Genomic DNA, 15,534 nt, shown 5'->3' with positions numbered 1-15,534 from the left:
GTAGAAATATTCATAATTGTATACTTAAATGATAATAGTCTATTTTCAGCATGAACAGAAAGAACATTGATAACTATCATCTATACATTGATCAAACTATCGTCTATACATGTACATTAACTAAATGAAAAATTCATAACTAGATTCCAAGGAGAACAGTTTATTCCTAGATGAAGGGGAAAATCCATAATTGTCATGGCTACCTTCATCATACTATAATGTATACATCTCTACTTTATGTGAAATTCCAAAAGAAGAGTCTATTCTCAGCAGAACAGAGACTAAATGTCCATTTTAATTTCCAAAGAAATCATTATCAAAAGAACAGTCTAAAAATATCCACTTTATGCAACCCAAACAGACACCAAATGAGGACGGTTCAAAGATTTTCACAATTGTCAAACACAATGTGATCCCAAAAATTCCACAAAACCTGATTTCCAGGCATTTGTTTTATGAAAGTAAAAATGCGTGGACAGATATAAACAAAAAAAAGATGACATTGATCAAACTGTCATCTATACATGTACTTTAGGCATGAGAAATACATAACTGAAATACAAGGAGAATAGTCTATTCTCAGAAGAACAAAAAATAAAAAATAAAAAATAAAAATTCATAACTATCATCTATACATTGATCAAACTATTATATATACATGTATTTTATATATGAAAAATTCATAACTGGATTCCAAGGGGAACAGTCTATTCTCAGAAGAACAATGTCAAATTAAACAGCTTGCATCTATACATTGATAAAACTATCATTTACACATGTACTAAAAAATATAAAATTTCATAACTGGATTCCAAGGCATACAATCTATTCCCAGAACAATCCTTCAAAATTCATATTTGTCATCTATACACTAATCAAACTATCATCTATACATGTACAATAAAATAGCAAAACATGATTTTTTATAACAGGATTATGATGTCCAAGTGTAAAATCCAGCAGCAAAAAATCCATCTGAGATATAGCAACAACAGACAAATCCAGCAATTGATATACCGACAACAGAAAACCATCTGAGATATACCACTAAATCCACTGACACATACCAGAAAACCATCTGAGATATACCAGAAAACCATCTCATTATAAAAGAAGAAGATACCATAGACTTAATCAAAACAAGAAAAGAAAAAGATTTACAGGAAATGGAAAAAACAAAAGATAAAAATAACACCAAAATAAGAACATTTAAAATATGTATTTCTCAGCAGAGAAAATAAGTTCGAAAAATGGTTAAATAGACTAAGTACCGCAATTTGTAAGGAGTTAGCTACCCATAAGCAGGAAAAAGCAAGAATATTCAAGTAGAACTATATACTACAAGAAACATATGTACAAATCTATAACAATGCGATATTAGAATACTTAAAAAACATAAAACAAAGTCATTGAAATCTGATGACATGTTAGAAATACATCTATGATATACCAACATGTGTAAATTCCATTTGAGATATAACAACAACAAACAAATCTATCAATAGATATACCAACAACAAAAAATCATCTGAGATATACCAAAAAATCTATCTCAGATATACCAACATCTGCAAAACCCATCTGAGATATACCAGCATAAGAAAATGCAACAATATATATACTTAGAACAGAAAAATCCATCTAAGAATACCAGTAAAAATCATCTGACATATATCAACATATGTAAAATCCATATGAAAGATTTATACATAATGAAAATCCAGCATTTGATATACCAATAACAAAAAATCCACCTTAGATATACCAGAGAATCCATCTCAGATATCCCAACAATAGAAAATCTCTCTCAGATATACCCACAACAGAAAATCAAGCAATAGATATACCAACAACAGAAAATCTACCTAAGATACACCTATGTAAAACTATCTGTGATATACCAACAATAGAAAACCCATCCAAGATATACCAACAACAGAAAATCCAGCAAGAAGACTTACTTCAGTGCATGCAATGAAAGGCAACAACAATAGGATGCGAAAGATCAGGGTATATAACGTATTGTCGAAAATTCACCCCTGCATAAATCAGAATGTCAAACAAAGCTGTCGCAGCCAACGACAAAGGCCAACTCCATATCGGAGGGCCTGTCTCGCCTGTGACGAAGCCACATACATCACATGCATGGAAAACCACCTCATTCCTCTCGGGCGCAATACAAATCAGGCCTTATTGGAACATGCAAGAGAAATCGAGGTTTACTCATAGAATTTGGGCGAGGAAGAGGACCTACCTCCGCCCGAGAACACCGTCAGTTCGCGATGGCAGCGCCTGCTCGACTGGTAACGGCCATCACGACCTGAAACGGCTTCTTAAATCCCCATTTCGCGCCAAAATAATTATCTCCCACTACCATCTCTTCCGCCAAACCGCCAAATCCCAACATCTGAAAACTGATCCGGATTTCATCCGTACGATGGACATTGGGCGTGAGAATGGTAGGGAGAAAAAACCCCAATCCATCACTGCTCCTGTAGGATTGCGCCGTACCACCGATAACCCCCAGAATCCAGCGACCAAATCTTTCCAAATCCAGCGGATTTTCTCACCTGTCGCGAATCCACTGCCCGTCCAAACAGATGACTATACGGACGTTGTAGGATTCGAGGAGCCTATCATACCTAATACGGGCTACTCCATCGCAGGCTGCCCGTCCAAATACGCCCTTCTAATCAGTTGTTAGGATTGCTCAAGCAATCTGATTTTGCGACGGTGAATTAGTGTTTGGTTTAATTTGATTCAATGTATGCCATATTTGACATTTCTGAGTGCCTGCCTATCAACCGGCATACCCTACCCGAGTAAATAACTCCCCTTATTATATAACACGTGTACCACATTTTTATACAAGATACACGAGTTTTCAATTTCTGCAAGTGAACCCCATTTTCCTGGTAATCCATACCATCAATCTGTTGTGCCTCGCCATGGATGGGCTATACGTGAGAAAATCTCCTTTAAGAAAATATTTAGACCCGCGGATTGACGGTTGAAAGCTAAGGGTCTGTTTGGGCAGTGGGATTAGAAGTGGGATTAGAAGGGATTAGGTGTGATGGGATTCATCTGATCCTGTGCCAATTCCACTCCATGTTTGGTAAGAATGGGAAAGCCTGGAACTACATTAAATGGAATTGCATTGGGTCCCGTGCCAATTTCACTTAATGTTTAACAAGTTGTGTAGATCCCACCATGATGTGTGAGCTATATCCACACCGTCCACCCATTTACCGAGATTATTTTAAAGCATGGGCCAAAAAATCAGGTAAATCTAAAGCTCAAGTGGACCCCATCATAGAAAGCAATAGGGATTGAATACTTACCATTGAAAACTTCTTTGGGGCTGCATAAGTTTTAGATTTACCTCATTTTTAGGCCCATGCCATAAAATGAGGTTACAAAACAAATAAACAATTTAGATATAACACATGTTTGTTATTTTCAATAATTTAAGTTGATGGTGGGTATATTCATTCAATGTACCACCGTATTATCCACAAAGCATGGCATTAATTTTATCCCATGGTATTAGGGGACAATCCCTGCCATGAGTAATAATTATGTTTTTTAAATCCCATCCCACCTAATCCCTTCTAATCCCACTGCCCAAACAGACCCTAAAGAAATACGGCAGTGATCCACGTTCATTAACCGAAAATATGATAGTATTGATTTTTGGATCTCTCTACCTGCTACATCGTGGGGCATTCCCCATTCAAGGCGGTCTTCAACGGAAACGGATTGGCTACTCCCCCTGCCATCAGCCCATGGCTGATGGTCGGTGCTCTGTGGGCCCCACAATGATGTCTGTGTTTCATCCATGCCGTCCATCTATTTTTTTAGATCATTTTATTGCATGAGAGAAAAATTGAACTATATCAAAATCTCAAGTGGACCACATTACAGGAAACAGTGTTGAATGAATTTTGACCATTAAAAACGTTTTGGGGGCCATAAAAGTAATAGATCAAGCTGATCTTTGTTTTTTCCCTTCATCTGGGTCTGTATGACCTAATCAACATATTGGATGTCAAATAAACAGTACAGTGGGCCTTAGGAGGATTTTAATGGTATATATCCAATCACTTATGTTTTCGTATGGTGTGGTCCTCCTGAAATTTGTATTCTTATCATGTTTTGTACCAAGCCCTAAAATGATCTGTAAAAATGAATGAACGGAATGGATGAAGTACATACGTCATGGTGGGGCCCACATAGCACCGACCATCAGCCACGGGGCTGGTGGCGGGGGGAGTAGCCAATCCGTTCGACCAATAGTCTGGATTACCGAGCTATGGGGCCCACGGCATATCATATAATAACTTCCTTGTTTTGAAAGAGAATAAAACGTTGTGCCCCACACGGAGATAGTGGATCTTCCTCGCCGTGGTCGTTCTTCTTCATCCGACGGTCATGCTTCGCCGAAAAGCGATGACGTGGCGAAATCTGCGCATGCTCTCGCTGCCTACGGCTTGCTTTTCTCATTCACCCGTCTTGTCGTTTTCAAGCTCGATCGAGCCGTCTCTTACTCATGGTGGTTAGTTCTACTCTCTCTCTCTCTCTTATTATTTTCTTTTCATTTCCTCAATTCGGACTAGGAGAAACTGAATTGTCTGTTTGGAATTTGACGCTATATCTGTTCTAATTTGTACAATTGGTGCGTTTGGATGTAACCCCAATTGCAAATGGTTTGAGTATTTTGGTTCCGTTGTGTGTTTGGGGAAGCGCAGGAGTCGAAACCTTCTAGAAAAAGAGGAAGTGGTTTGGTGTAACCCAAATTGGTGTGTTTGGATGTAACCCAAATTTCAAATGGTTCGAGTATTTCGGTTCGTTGCGTGTTTGGGAAAGCACAGTAGTCGAAACCTTTTAGAAAAAAAAAGTAGTGAGAAAATGAAGAAATTTGAGATGATAAGGGTTCAAGTCCTGACTTGAACTGTCAATATCTCAAGACAGATTTGCTGCCCTTTTCCAGATATTCCAACAAGTGTAAAAGAGGGGAGATGACAAATTGTCTTCAGGATACAATGAACTCACGTATCCATAATTCAACAGGAAGATTTGCACTTCTAAATGTTGAACAAATCTCCAAGTGTTGACACTGAAATGCCTAACAAGAAATTTCTCAAGAGGCAAGTGCAAGAGGGCAGAAAGGAGAGTACAAGGCTATGGATGGCTTGACATGGGAATGTTCTTGTTTCTCTGGAAATATCTGGTAGAGAACCTGTAGGGACATGGTGTTTGACGCAGGGAAGAGCGTGTAGAGATAATGAGAAAGATCACTGTCTTCCTTAAATGATTAAAACCTTGAATCCACAAGTGTATTTTATTGAATACACAAGAAAAAGAGATAAAACTTGAATAATTTCATTGAATAATGTGTAATGTGTATCTTTCTCAATTACATCATTAATAAAGAAAAAAAAAAAACTAAAATTCGTAATTACAAAAAAATAGCAAAATTCTAACCCCAACAAAAGTCCTAATTATAGCAAAACTCATTTAAAGCCTAATTTGCCAAAAATAGAAAGTCCAAATAAATCTTACTAGAAGAGTCATAGCATGATTAGAAGTTATTTCTTAAAAAAAAGATGGAATTTAAAACTAAAAAAAAAAAGAAATACTAAAAAAATTGGAAGTACTAAAAATATTAATTTTTTCCTAAAATCTCGTTTTTGAGCTGGAAGTGCACGTTTTCTTGCAAAACGGGCTGACGTGACCCATTTCGTGGGTTGGTTGACCCCAAATGGCCTATTGCAATAAAGATTGATAGGTTGCGTGTTCCGTAATGATACTCGGATAAAAAGTTGTGGCCAATTTACTGTTTGCACTTGAAACGACAATTTCTCCCCATACATAAAAAAACGTTCTTCAAACCGGACACGTCTGGGGCCCAATTACGTTGTGCCCTATGTAAGAATGGGCCCGGATCTGACAGACTACGTTCGCTTTCATTTGACCTTCTTTTGGTCTAGCCATGCTAAGAATGTACTTGTGCCACGTCCTACATTAGCGTTCTTCTTGGAGAGACACTCTTGTGCCTCTTCAAGGGGTATCAGGCAGGGCAATCCTTTCTCTTTATTTGTTTGCTGTGGTTAGGGAAGCATTGAGCAAGATGCTTCATAGAGGGGAGGAAACAAGTTTAATTAAAGGCTTTTGGTCTAATTAAAGGCTTTCAAGTAGTGGGAGGCCTCAGATTAGTCACCTTCAATACACAGATGACATCCTATTGTTTTGTGATGTGGATTCGGGAGTGATAGATAATCTCTGAAAAATCATCGTCTGCTTTGAAGCGGTTTTATGGCTAAGTGTCATTGTTGCAAACTTTGTAATGCTTGGAGTTCATGTGGAGATTGAGGACTTGTTGTGGTTGGTTGCTATCTTTGGATGTAAAGTTGGGTTGTTTCCTTTGACATATTGAGGTTTGCCCCTTTGTATAGGCAAGTCGGCTAGACACTTGTGGGATAAGGTTATTGAGAGGATTGAGAGAGTTTTCGAGGTGGAAGCGTCGTTAGCTTTCCCTAGCTGGCTGCTTAACTCTCATCAAGGGCCGCCATTTCCAATATGTCGGTATATTTTTTGTCTCCGTTTAAATGCCCCAAGTAGTCTTAGAAAGATTGGAAAAGTTGATAAGAGATCAAGAGCCTTCTTGTGGCAAGGGATGGAGGAGACAAAGAAGTTCCATCTCCTAAAGTGGGAAGATGTTTGCAAGCTGATAGTTGAAGGTAGAGTAGGGATTAAGGATTTTGGTTATATGAATATGACTTTGCTTGGGAAGTGGCTTTGGAGATTTAGCATTGAAGAGAAGACTTTGGAAGGAGATTGTTGTTTGTAAATATGGTGTGAAGGAAGGGGGATGGCAAGTGAAGAGAGTTCTTCTCTGTACAACGCTTCTAGCATGTGGAAAACAATTGCTTCGGTTGAGCATCTGTTTAGTAGTGGGATTTCGTTTTCTTTGGGGAATGGAAATTGCATTCGCTTTTTGGTTGGATGTTTGGTGTGGAGATCATATACTTTAAGAAGATTTTCCCGAGTTGGCTTGGATTGCTTCGGACAGGCTCATCTTTATTGATGGATGCTTCTTCATAGTTGGCGAATCTGTGGGGTGGGCTCCCCCGTGCTATAGGAATCTAACAAATGGGAAATTATGGAATTGTCTGAGTTGTTCTCTCGTTTGAATAGTGTGGTCCTTCTAAGAGGAAGATTCAGTAGTCTAGCATGTCCATAGTTAAGGATGCTTCTCCGTTCGATCATTCTTCAATCTGATATGTGGATCATCTCAACCTCATTCATTCTCGTTTAATATGTGGCCTTATGGAGCCTTGCCTTGGGTGGTGACTTTCGTTTAGTTAGTGGGAAGAAAGAGAGCGCTAACTATTGATAATTCACAAAGAAGATATCTTATTCTTCCAAACATTTGCTTGATGTGCATCAAAGATGTAGAATCGATTGACTACCTATTCATTCGTTGTACATTTGCTTGAAAGGTGTGGGACTACTTTTTGGATGCTTGGTGATGCCGAAGCCCGTGGCGAATCTTTTGTGGGCTTGTCATGGAAGTTTTTGGGAAAGTTGGGAAAGTGATTTGAAGATTGCTTATTATGGCAGTTTTATGGTCCATTTGGGGGGAGCTCAAAGTTGATGCTTTCAAAATAGGAGTTTATCGACTCAAGAAGTCATCAAGGGTATTAAATATAATATGTTGGTTGGGCTTCTTATGTAAAGGTGGCTAAATCTGCCAATATCTACTCCTTTTTTAAGTTGTATGTTTTCGCGATTCTTTGGTGTGTTTCTACTAAATTTCAGCAATCTCTAAACCAAAATTAACATGACCTAACCTAGGATGCCATAAAGATATAGAATCTACAATATGAATGGAAACATCACTGTTATTATTGATATGAATATCATTCCATTACATGAATATCCTTTACCTACAAAGAGACCATTCTTGGTGATAACCAACTTATCAGCCCATACTTTATTCTAAATCCTCTCTTATTGAGAAGATTTCCTGACATTAAATTTTTGGACATGTAAGGTATATGGAATACATTTATTAATTATGTTTATTGCCCAATGTAAACTAAAGCTCCATGGTTCCTTTTCCAACAACTTTCGCTCGAACTTTGTTACCCATCCTCATTTCCTGTACATTGGCAATGCCCTCATAGGTCTTGAAGACGTTTTGGTCCTTAGATACGTGAAAGGTTGCATTAGTGTTCGGCTACCAGCCACTATCGGATTCTACTGCATTGGCCTTAGTCACCATTGTTACAACTTGGTCTTTTGCCATGTTTTCCTGAGCCTATAGTCGCTTCTTCCTGTATTAACATTCCTTTATGTAGTGTCCTGGCTGGCTACAGATGTGATACTTACCAGTCTTTTTGCTATTTTCTTTAAACTTCGTATCCAGTTTTGGAGGGATGGATTTGTTTTTTTTTTTGGGAATTTGGCTTGGCTTTTTCCACTACATTTGCTTTGGAATGATTTTCCGAAACATCTTCTCTCTTGTATCGGTTTCTGAATTCTTCATCTCTATGAAGATGTCATTAAATCTTTTCAAGAGTGTACTTCTTTTTATCGTGTTTTAGTTTCTTTTTATAATCAAACCATGACGAGGTTAACCTTGCAATTGCTACACTGACTAGAAATTATTTAGGAAAATTTATACTGCCAATCATTAATTTGTCCACCAAGTTTTGTAGTTCACTTGGGAGAGAATTGGCTGATCATTCTTGAACTCGAAGTGAATATAGTTGCCTCTTTGGATATATATATATATATATATATATAAATCTTTGTCCATAATGCCTTTTTAGAGGGTATTTTACCATATGAGTTATGAGTTATAGATGGAATTAGAGAGGGTGTTAGAGATATGACCTTTGCACAAGAAACAATCCTCATTTCTTTTCTTTCACTTTGCCTTGACTAATTCTTAATTGTCATCTTTTGGATTAGGTACAGAAGGTAGATAGTCATTAGAAAGAAAAACATCATCTGTTGCCACCTTGAGAAGAATTGACTGTTGAAACTATCCAGTCGTACAAATTCTTGGTTCATCAATTGAATAGAATGAATTGCCTCCATTGTTATTAAAGTAACAAATCTATCTTAATTGTTGGAAGAAAGAAAGCACTACACAATGGAGAAAATGAAGGAATTTGAGATGAAAATATCATATTTGTGGGTTTAAGTCTTAACTTGAATAGTCAATAACTTAAAATAGATTTGCTGCCATTTTCTAGATATTTTAGCAAATGCAAAAGAAGCGAGATGGCAGACTATCTTTAGGATGCAATGAATTCACAGATCTGTGATTCAATATGAAGATTTGCACCTTTAAGTGCTGAACATATTTCTAAGTGTTGGTATTGATGCCTCACAAAAATATTCTCAAGAGGACAAGTGCAAAAGGGTAGAGAAGAGAGCACAAGCTTATGGATGACTTGATTTGGAAATGTTCTTGTGTCTTTGGATTATAATGTCTGAGTTGTAAAACCTATAGGGACGGGTTATATAGAATCTGTAGGGATATGGTGTCTTTCCTAGGGAGACATTCTTGTGCCTCTTCAGGACATCTATACACCTATTTACATACAATAGTCATTTTGCCATGAATGGACATGACCTTTCTTATGTCAATTATTTCTATCTCTTTTTAGCATGACAATTATACAATGTTAAAAAACTGTTACCACATGACAACACATGTAACTACCACCCAGCTGTAATCAACCCAACTGCCACCATGTGTATAACATGTTTCACCGTTGGCAGTGGCACATGCACTCAGCCAACACTATGGCTAGAACCTTAGAAACCAGTGGGTCAAAACCCTAGTTAGACCTTGGTTCACTCCCTAATTGCACCAAGGCTCATATGAGTCCGAACCAAGTGTTGAAAAGATTAGGCTCGTTAGGTTCCTTGCAATGATGCGAACATGTGAGGTGCAAAATGCGCCTTATAAAGCGCCAAAAAGCGCCCAAGCAGCCCTATAGCCCATGTCGCGCTCACATGTATGTGCATGCAAAGCACCAACCTTGTGGAGATTTGAACCTAGGTTTCCGATGGGAAAAAATCCATTCTCTTTCACTAATCCATGAGTTTTTTTTAGAAAGTTTCCATATTATAATATATTTATTTATTTTCTAAAAATAAATATTTTAATTTTGAAAAGTTATATTTCTTATAACAACACAACAAAACCGATGTACAGTGGGATACTGTTTTCTGATGTTGATTTGGGATGGAAAAGTAGGGAATGGAATCCCACAAAATTGGGTTTTCAATATCAGTACCAAACTTCAGCTGAACGGACTGTGTCTGTGCTGCTGGAAAGTATTCAGATCAGTTGCAAATTTGGGTACATGCAAACGCGGTGTTGGGACTTGCTACTGTGCTGCTGATTGAATTTACCTGGTTTTACTGTTGGAACTTGTCGTAATTTGTTAAATTATGGCAAGTCATCCACTGTACACATGTTGTACTTGTATTTCAACGTTGAATGTTGTAAACTTGGGCTCCATCATGGATGGAGCATGGCCTAACGATCATGCATATCAGATGATGATCTTATCTTAACAATATGATTTTGACGGTTCAATTGGGACTGCTGACTGACTTCTTTTTGACTGATCTTTTGATGGACCCCAATTGGAGGGTTAGGAATGCCCGATTGTTGCAATTTTTGGGATGTGGTTTATCCACAATGGTTCTCATGTTTCCAAATGTTTGGGTTGACATTCATGGCTGCGAGTTTTATGATGGATGATTCACTACAATTTCATCATTATAATCATCATCATCATCATCTTAGCTTCACTCCCGGCAATTTAGGGTCAGGTTTTATATGGTAGATTGGCAAAAGTTTCATGCTCAACTCCCTAGTAGACATCAACCTTCCTCTTTTACCCTGGCAAACTCATGTTGTGGGAAGCCGAAGCACATATTGTATTCTATCATTCAATGGAGTTGCTGGAGTTAATTGAGGGGATGAGATTGGTAGGGTTATATAGGAAGAAGGGGTAAACCATCAATTTTTGTTTTGTTTTGATTTTTGTTTTTTTTTTTTTTTTGTTTTGTTTTTCATTTCCCACCTTTTTTTTGTTTCCCCTGGTCTACACGTTGCCCAGAAAAATAAGAAGAAAGAGTCATCTCATGACAGTTAACTACTATTTTGCTGGTTTTGTTTGGAAGATTAAAATTTACTGCAGTTTTGACTAGGAACTATATCAATCCCAAAAAGGGTCTCCTTTTTGGAATGAAAGTTGAGGTGTTTGAGCATCGTTGCACAAAGCTTGAAGCAAATCGACAACTTAAATTGCTTGGTGGGATAGTCTACCACGGCACGTGCGAAAGTCTGACGGAGCTATAGAATTATGGCTGAGTCCTAGGGAGGGGAGGGGAGGGGGTGATTAGTACCAATTTAAAATTCTACAATTAAAATCTAATTGCCTACTTAAATAATTTCCTAATTTAAAAAAGGCAAAATAACACTAAGGCTTCCAAGCGAAAGTGGGTCCAATCACACAGACTACAAATGATGTTTCAATTAAACAACTAGTCTATAGGGATAGTGAATTCATTTGTTTTGCAAGTTAAGTGCTTAGCATACAATTCAATTCAAGCATTCATATAATCTAACTAATCAACCAGATCAGCATGAATAGAATTGTGTTCAAATGACAATCGCGAACACATGCATGTATAGTTGTTCGGTTTCCCTACTCTACTCCTCGCGGATGCACTCTCCTCGAGTGTACCGGTATTCACTATCGAAGGTTTTAAATCAGGTTCACCTCTAACCTTTACAAGCGTACACCCTCGTCGGAGGCCTACACAAGAACTTATTCATGTAATCACCAGCGTTGGTGGCTCCCGTAAGAGATTTTAGTTAGTTTTCTATCAGCTAACCAACAACCACTAGTAGTTTTAATCCAAGGCCCAATATATACTCCCATCGGAGGCTCCCTAAAGAAACTAACATATACATACTCATGTCTGGTGAATTTGACCCTACACAAGAGCCTAGGTCCTATTCAAGAACCCATCGAGTTTGGGTTACAAACTTTTATACTTAATCCTACACAAGGAGAGAGTGTATGTGGACTCTTACAAATGATAACTTGTTCGATTGAGCCCCTTTTATAACGCCTAGCTTGAGATATTTCTTTAATGCTCTTCCGTGCATGAATCAACTTCTCTATTACTCCCTCGATCGTTGATTCCGTTGCTTTAGCTCTTAGGAACGTTCGCCTTGCATTTGATGTTCCAATGAGGTGACCAAGGCAAGGGAGGATAGTGGAATCTTCTACAATTAAAGGTGTGAGTAGGCTCCTAGTAGGGATTCATTTAGATGGGTCTTCTTAGAGGATTTAGACTAGGATATACCAATGGGCTCAGTGTCTAATCTCTAGAGAAGGGGAGAGTTCATCCACATCCTCGTAATGGAGCATGGAATGCTCATTAGAGTGAATAAACACAAGAAGATTGGCATGGAACTCTTTGGTATAGGGTGTAGGATGTATGATTTGAATGGGGAAACACATAGGCTTTATTTGCACCAAAAACCCATGGAAATGGCTAAGAACCGAATGCCCTATATAAAGGAGCCGAGCTCCAATGGTAAAAAAATGGGCAAAAAACAACACTCAATCGATCGAGCGAAGCCTTCGATCGATCGAACTCTCCTTCAATGGGATTGAAGACTAGTTCGATGGCATCAAGAAACTCCAAAAAATAGGTATTTAGTTGCTGGATGTTTCTGGGCACCTTCGATCGCTTGAGCCTTAAGTTCGATCAATCGAACCCTGATCTTCGATTGATCGAAGGTTCGCTTGAGAGGCATTGATGGTCTGTCGATGGGATCGAGCTACACTAAAAAACTGTTGTTTTGGGCTGGAATTTTTACAGGGGCTTTGCACCTTTTTTAGCTTGACTTATCATGTTCCAATGTGGCTCCTAAGGCCAAGTGATGATCAATCAATGTTTACCAATAAATGTTAGGATCATTGATGGGGACATCACACGCACACGCACGCCCCTCCTACACACGTACGCACGGAGGAGGGCCCCACCATCGATCTGGATCAATGACAACGTCCAAGGAGGGCATCCTAGTTAGAGGATTGAGTTTTGGTTCGTTGGAGTGGACTCAATAGTCATGTGAATCCCACCATGGGTTTTCATGATCGTGGCCCATTATTCTAATTAATTTAGTACTTTGGGCTTTGCTTATTATTGTTATTAGGAATATCATGGACGGTTTAGATTGATTTGATTAGTTGTTATTTTTGATTACTTGGTCTCCAAGTAATAGGTTGCGCACATGACGCGAGTTTTGGTGTATAGGGTTTTATTATAAATAAGCACCCCTTGTAGTCTTTTTGGCTCATTGAAGATTAATAAAATTTCTGCGTTTTTCTGCTCTAAATTTTTGAGCTGTGGAGATTTAATTGGGTGTGAAACCCTCCCTTCCTCGAATGGCTGACTACTGTGGTGCGAAGCTACACCTATCCCGATTCGCCCCCACCTTCTACCATTCATATTTCTCCTCCTACAATCATCTACGCTTCAAATCTATCCTCTATTGCAGTCATTTTTTTCTCTACAGCAAATTTCCAAAATCTGACCCTGCAAGAGGGCTGAAACTTCGGCGGAGCACCACGCACAGACTGTGCATCGGATCAGGATGAAATTTGGAGGTTTTGTGGCCCACCCGTGGCCAACCAGGTCCAAGGTAGCCGTTTTCCGATTTGTGTGCCCCACACGTGCGGGACACCTCCAGCGCAGGTGCGTCTGGGTCTTCTCTGCTGTCTACTCGTGTGATGCTTTTCTGGTTCTTCTCTCTCCTCTCTTTCACCCCTCTTTCACCCCTAATCCCTAACCCTAACCCTAAATTACTCAAATCCTCAATTTTATGCCCTTTCATCAACCTTAGGGTTCCCCGAATTGAAATCTGTGAATCCCTTGGTTTGGAGAATTATTTCCGTGCATGTGTCGATGAATTTACCCTCTTCTGATTATTGTTTGGTCTATACTTTTGATTGATCCAGCCTTAGCTTGTGTAGGCCTGGGCCTGCATAGATTCCCCTTGATTGAATGCTTGAACTTTTGTGTGGGATATGAAATTTTGTGTAATTGTTTCTGAACTAGCCTGAAAATCTTGCACATCATATTTGAATTTCATGTCTTACATCAAATTTGGTATCAGTGCACAAGGTTTTTATAGGGGAATGCATCACATGTTTAGGGTTTAGTTTATTTGTGTCCATTATGCATTAAGTATCATCATAAAGAGTTGTTTAGAGGTCCATAATTTCTGATATAAGCTGCTGAATTTTCTGCCATCAGAAAATCCCAATATCTCTTTGTTGGATTTTCTGTTGACAGATTATTTGGACAGATAGGGTGCTGGAAATTGAGTAGTATTATGTCGTTTCCACCATATAGAGTCGTATAGGAACATTTAGTCCCATCTAGGCGCATATAGTCGTATTAGAAGGTCCTTAAGTTGAGTTAGTAGTTATATGCCTACACATATAGGTTGTGGTTTTTGGCTTGCACCCTACACTAAACATGGAGCAATTGCAAGAATCAATGAACAGGCTGACCTAGCAGTTTGAGTCTTTGGGTAAGCATTTGGAACAACGTATGGACTAATGCTTTGAGCAGTTTAATGTGCGCGTTACCCAACTAGAGACCTCCATCAGGGCAAACCCCACCATTGGGGAAGATGCCCAATCTCAGGCAGGTGGTCACGAGGTTAGACCAAGGAATGAAGGTGGTTAAGGAATTGGTCATGGTCGCGCACCCGTGCACCCACCCTGCGAGGGACATCATGATCAATATGACCCGGATGCGTAACTCCTCAAGGGAGTTAGAGTAGATGCCCCTGCGTTTGATGGCCACTTGGACCCTAAAGCCCTTTTAAACTGGCTGGCGGATATGGACCACTAGTTTGAGTGGTATGACATGTCGGATACTCGTCGAGTCTGATTCGCCGAGATGAAGCTTGTGGGCCAAGCAAAGAGGTTTTGGGCTACTGTAGAGCGAAAAAAAGAAAGAGCGAGGGAGCTCCCAACAGTTCATTGGGGAGAAATGAAAGAAACTCTTAAGGAGAAGTACCTCCCTTTCTCTTATCGCTTACAGTTGATTGAGGAATGACAGTCTCTTTGACAAGGTTCCATGAGTGTGGCGGAATACATTGAGAAGTTCGAAGAGTACTTGATCAGGTGTGAAGTTGATGAGGATCTCGTACTCACCCTTGCTCGATTTAAAACGGGCCTTCGTTCTGACATTATGAGAGAATTGCTCGCCAAAGACATAGACACTATTGAACAATTGTATCAAGTAGTGTTGGAGGTTGAGTAATACCTCAAAACATCTGTGGGAAGGCGATTTGAGTTTTGCGATTCTGGCGCTAAGGCCTAATACTGGATACCAAAGCAAACCTTCCAATAAATTTCAGCCCAGGCCCAAGGATGATAAGGGAAAAGAAGTTATCGGGTCTAG

General features: G+C 39.0%; 1 protein-coding gene across 6 annotated transcripts in view; it reads left to right on the top strand.

Annotated features, from left to right (window-relative positions):
• The first annotated feature begins 4,307 nt into the window (after nucleotides 1-4,307).
• Nucleotides 4,308-15,534, top strand: part of LOC131251400 (uncharacterized) — a 93,915-nt gene continuing 82,688 nt past the window's right edge. For all 6 annotated transcript variants that reach the window (XR_009173821.1, XR_009173822.1, XR_009173823.1 and 3 more), the window contains exon 1: nucleotides 4,308-4,555. Coding sequence is in view for 3 of the 6 variants with exons in the window: in XM_058252072.1 (XP_058108055.1) it covers nucleotides 4,432-4,555 (124 nt within the window). In the remaining 3 variants the exon portion in view is untranslated. The remainder of the gene's footprint in view (nucleotides 4,556-15,534) is intronic.

The sequence above is a fragment of the Magnolia sinica genome, chromosome 7, assembly GCF_029962835.1.
Source record: "Magnolia sinica isolate HGM2019 chromosome 7, MsV1, whole genome shotgun sequence".
NCBI lineage: Eukaryota > Viridiplantae > Streptophyta > Magnoliopsida > Magnoliales > Magnoliaceae > Magnolia > Magnolia sinica.
The sequence above is the reverse complement of the archived record's forward strand: the minus strand, read 5'-3'. Positions and strand labels throughout refer to the sequence as shown.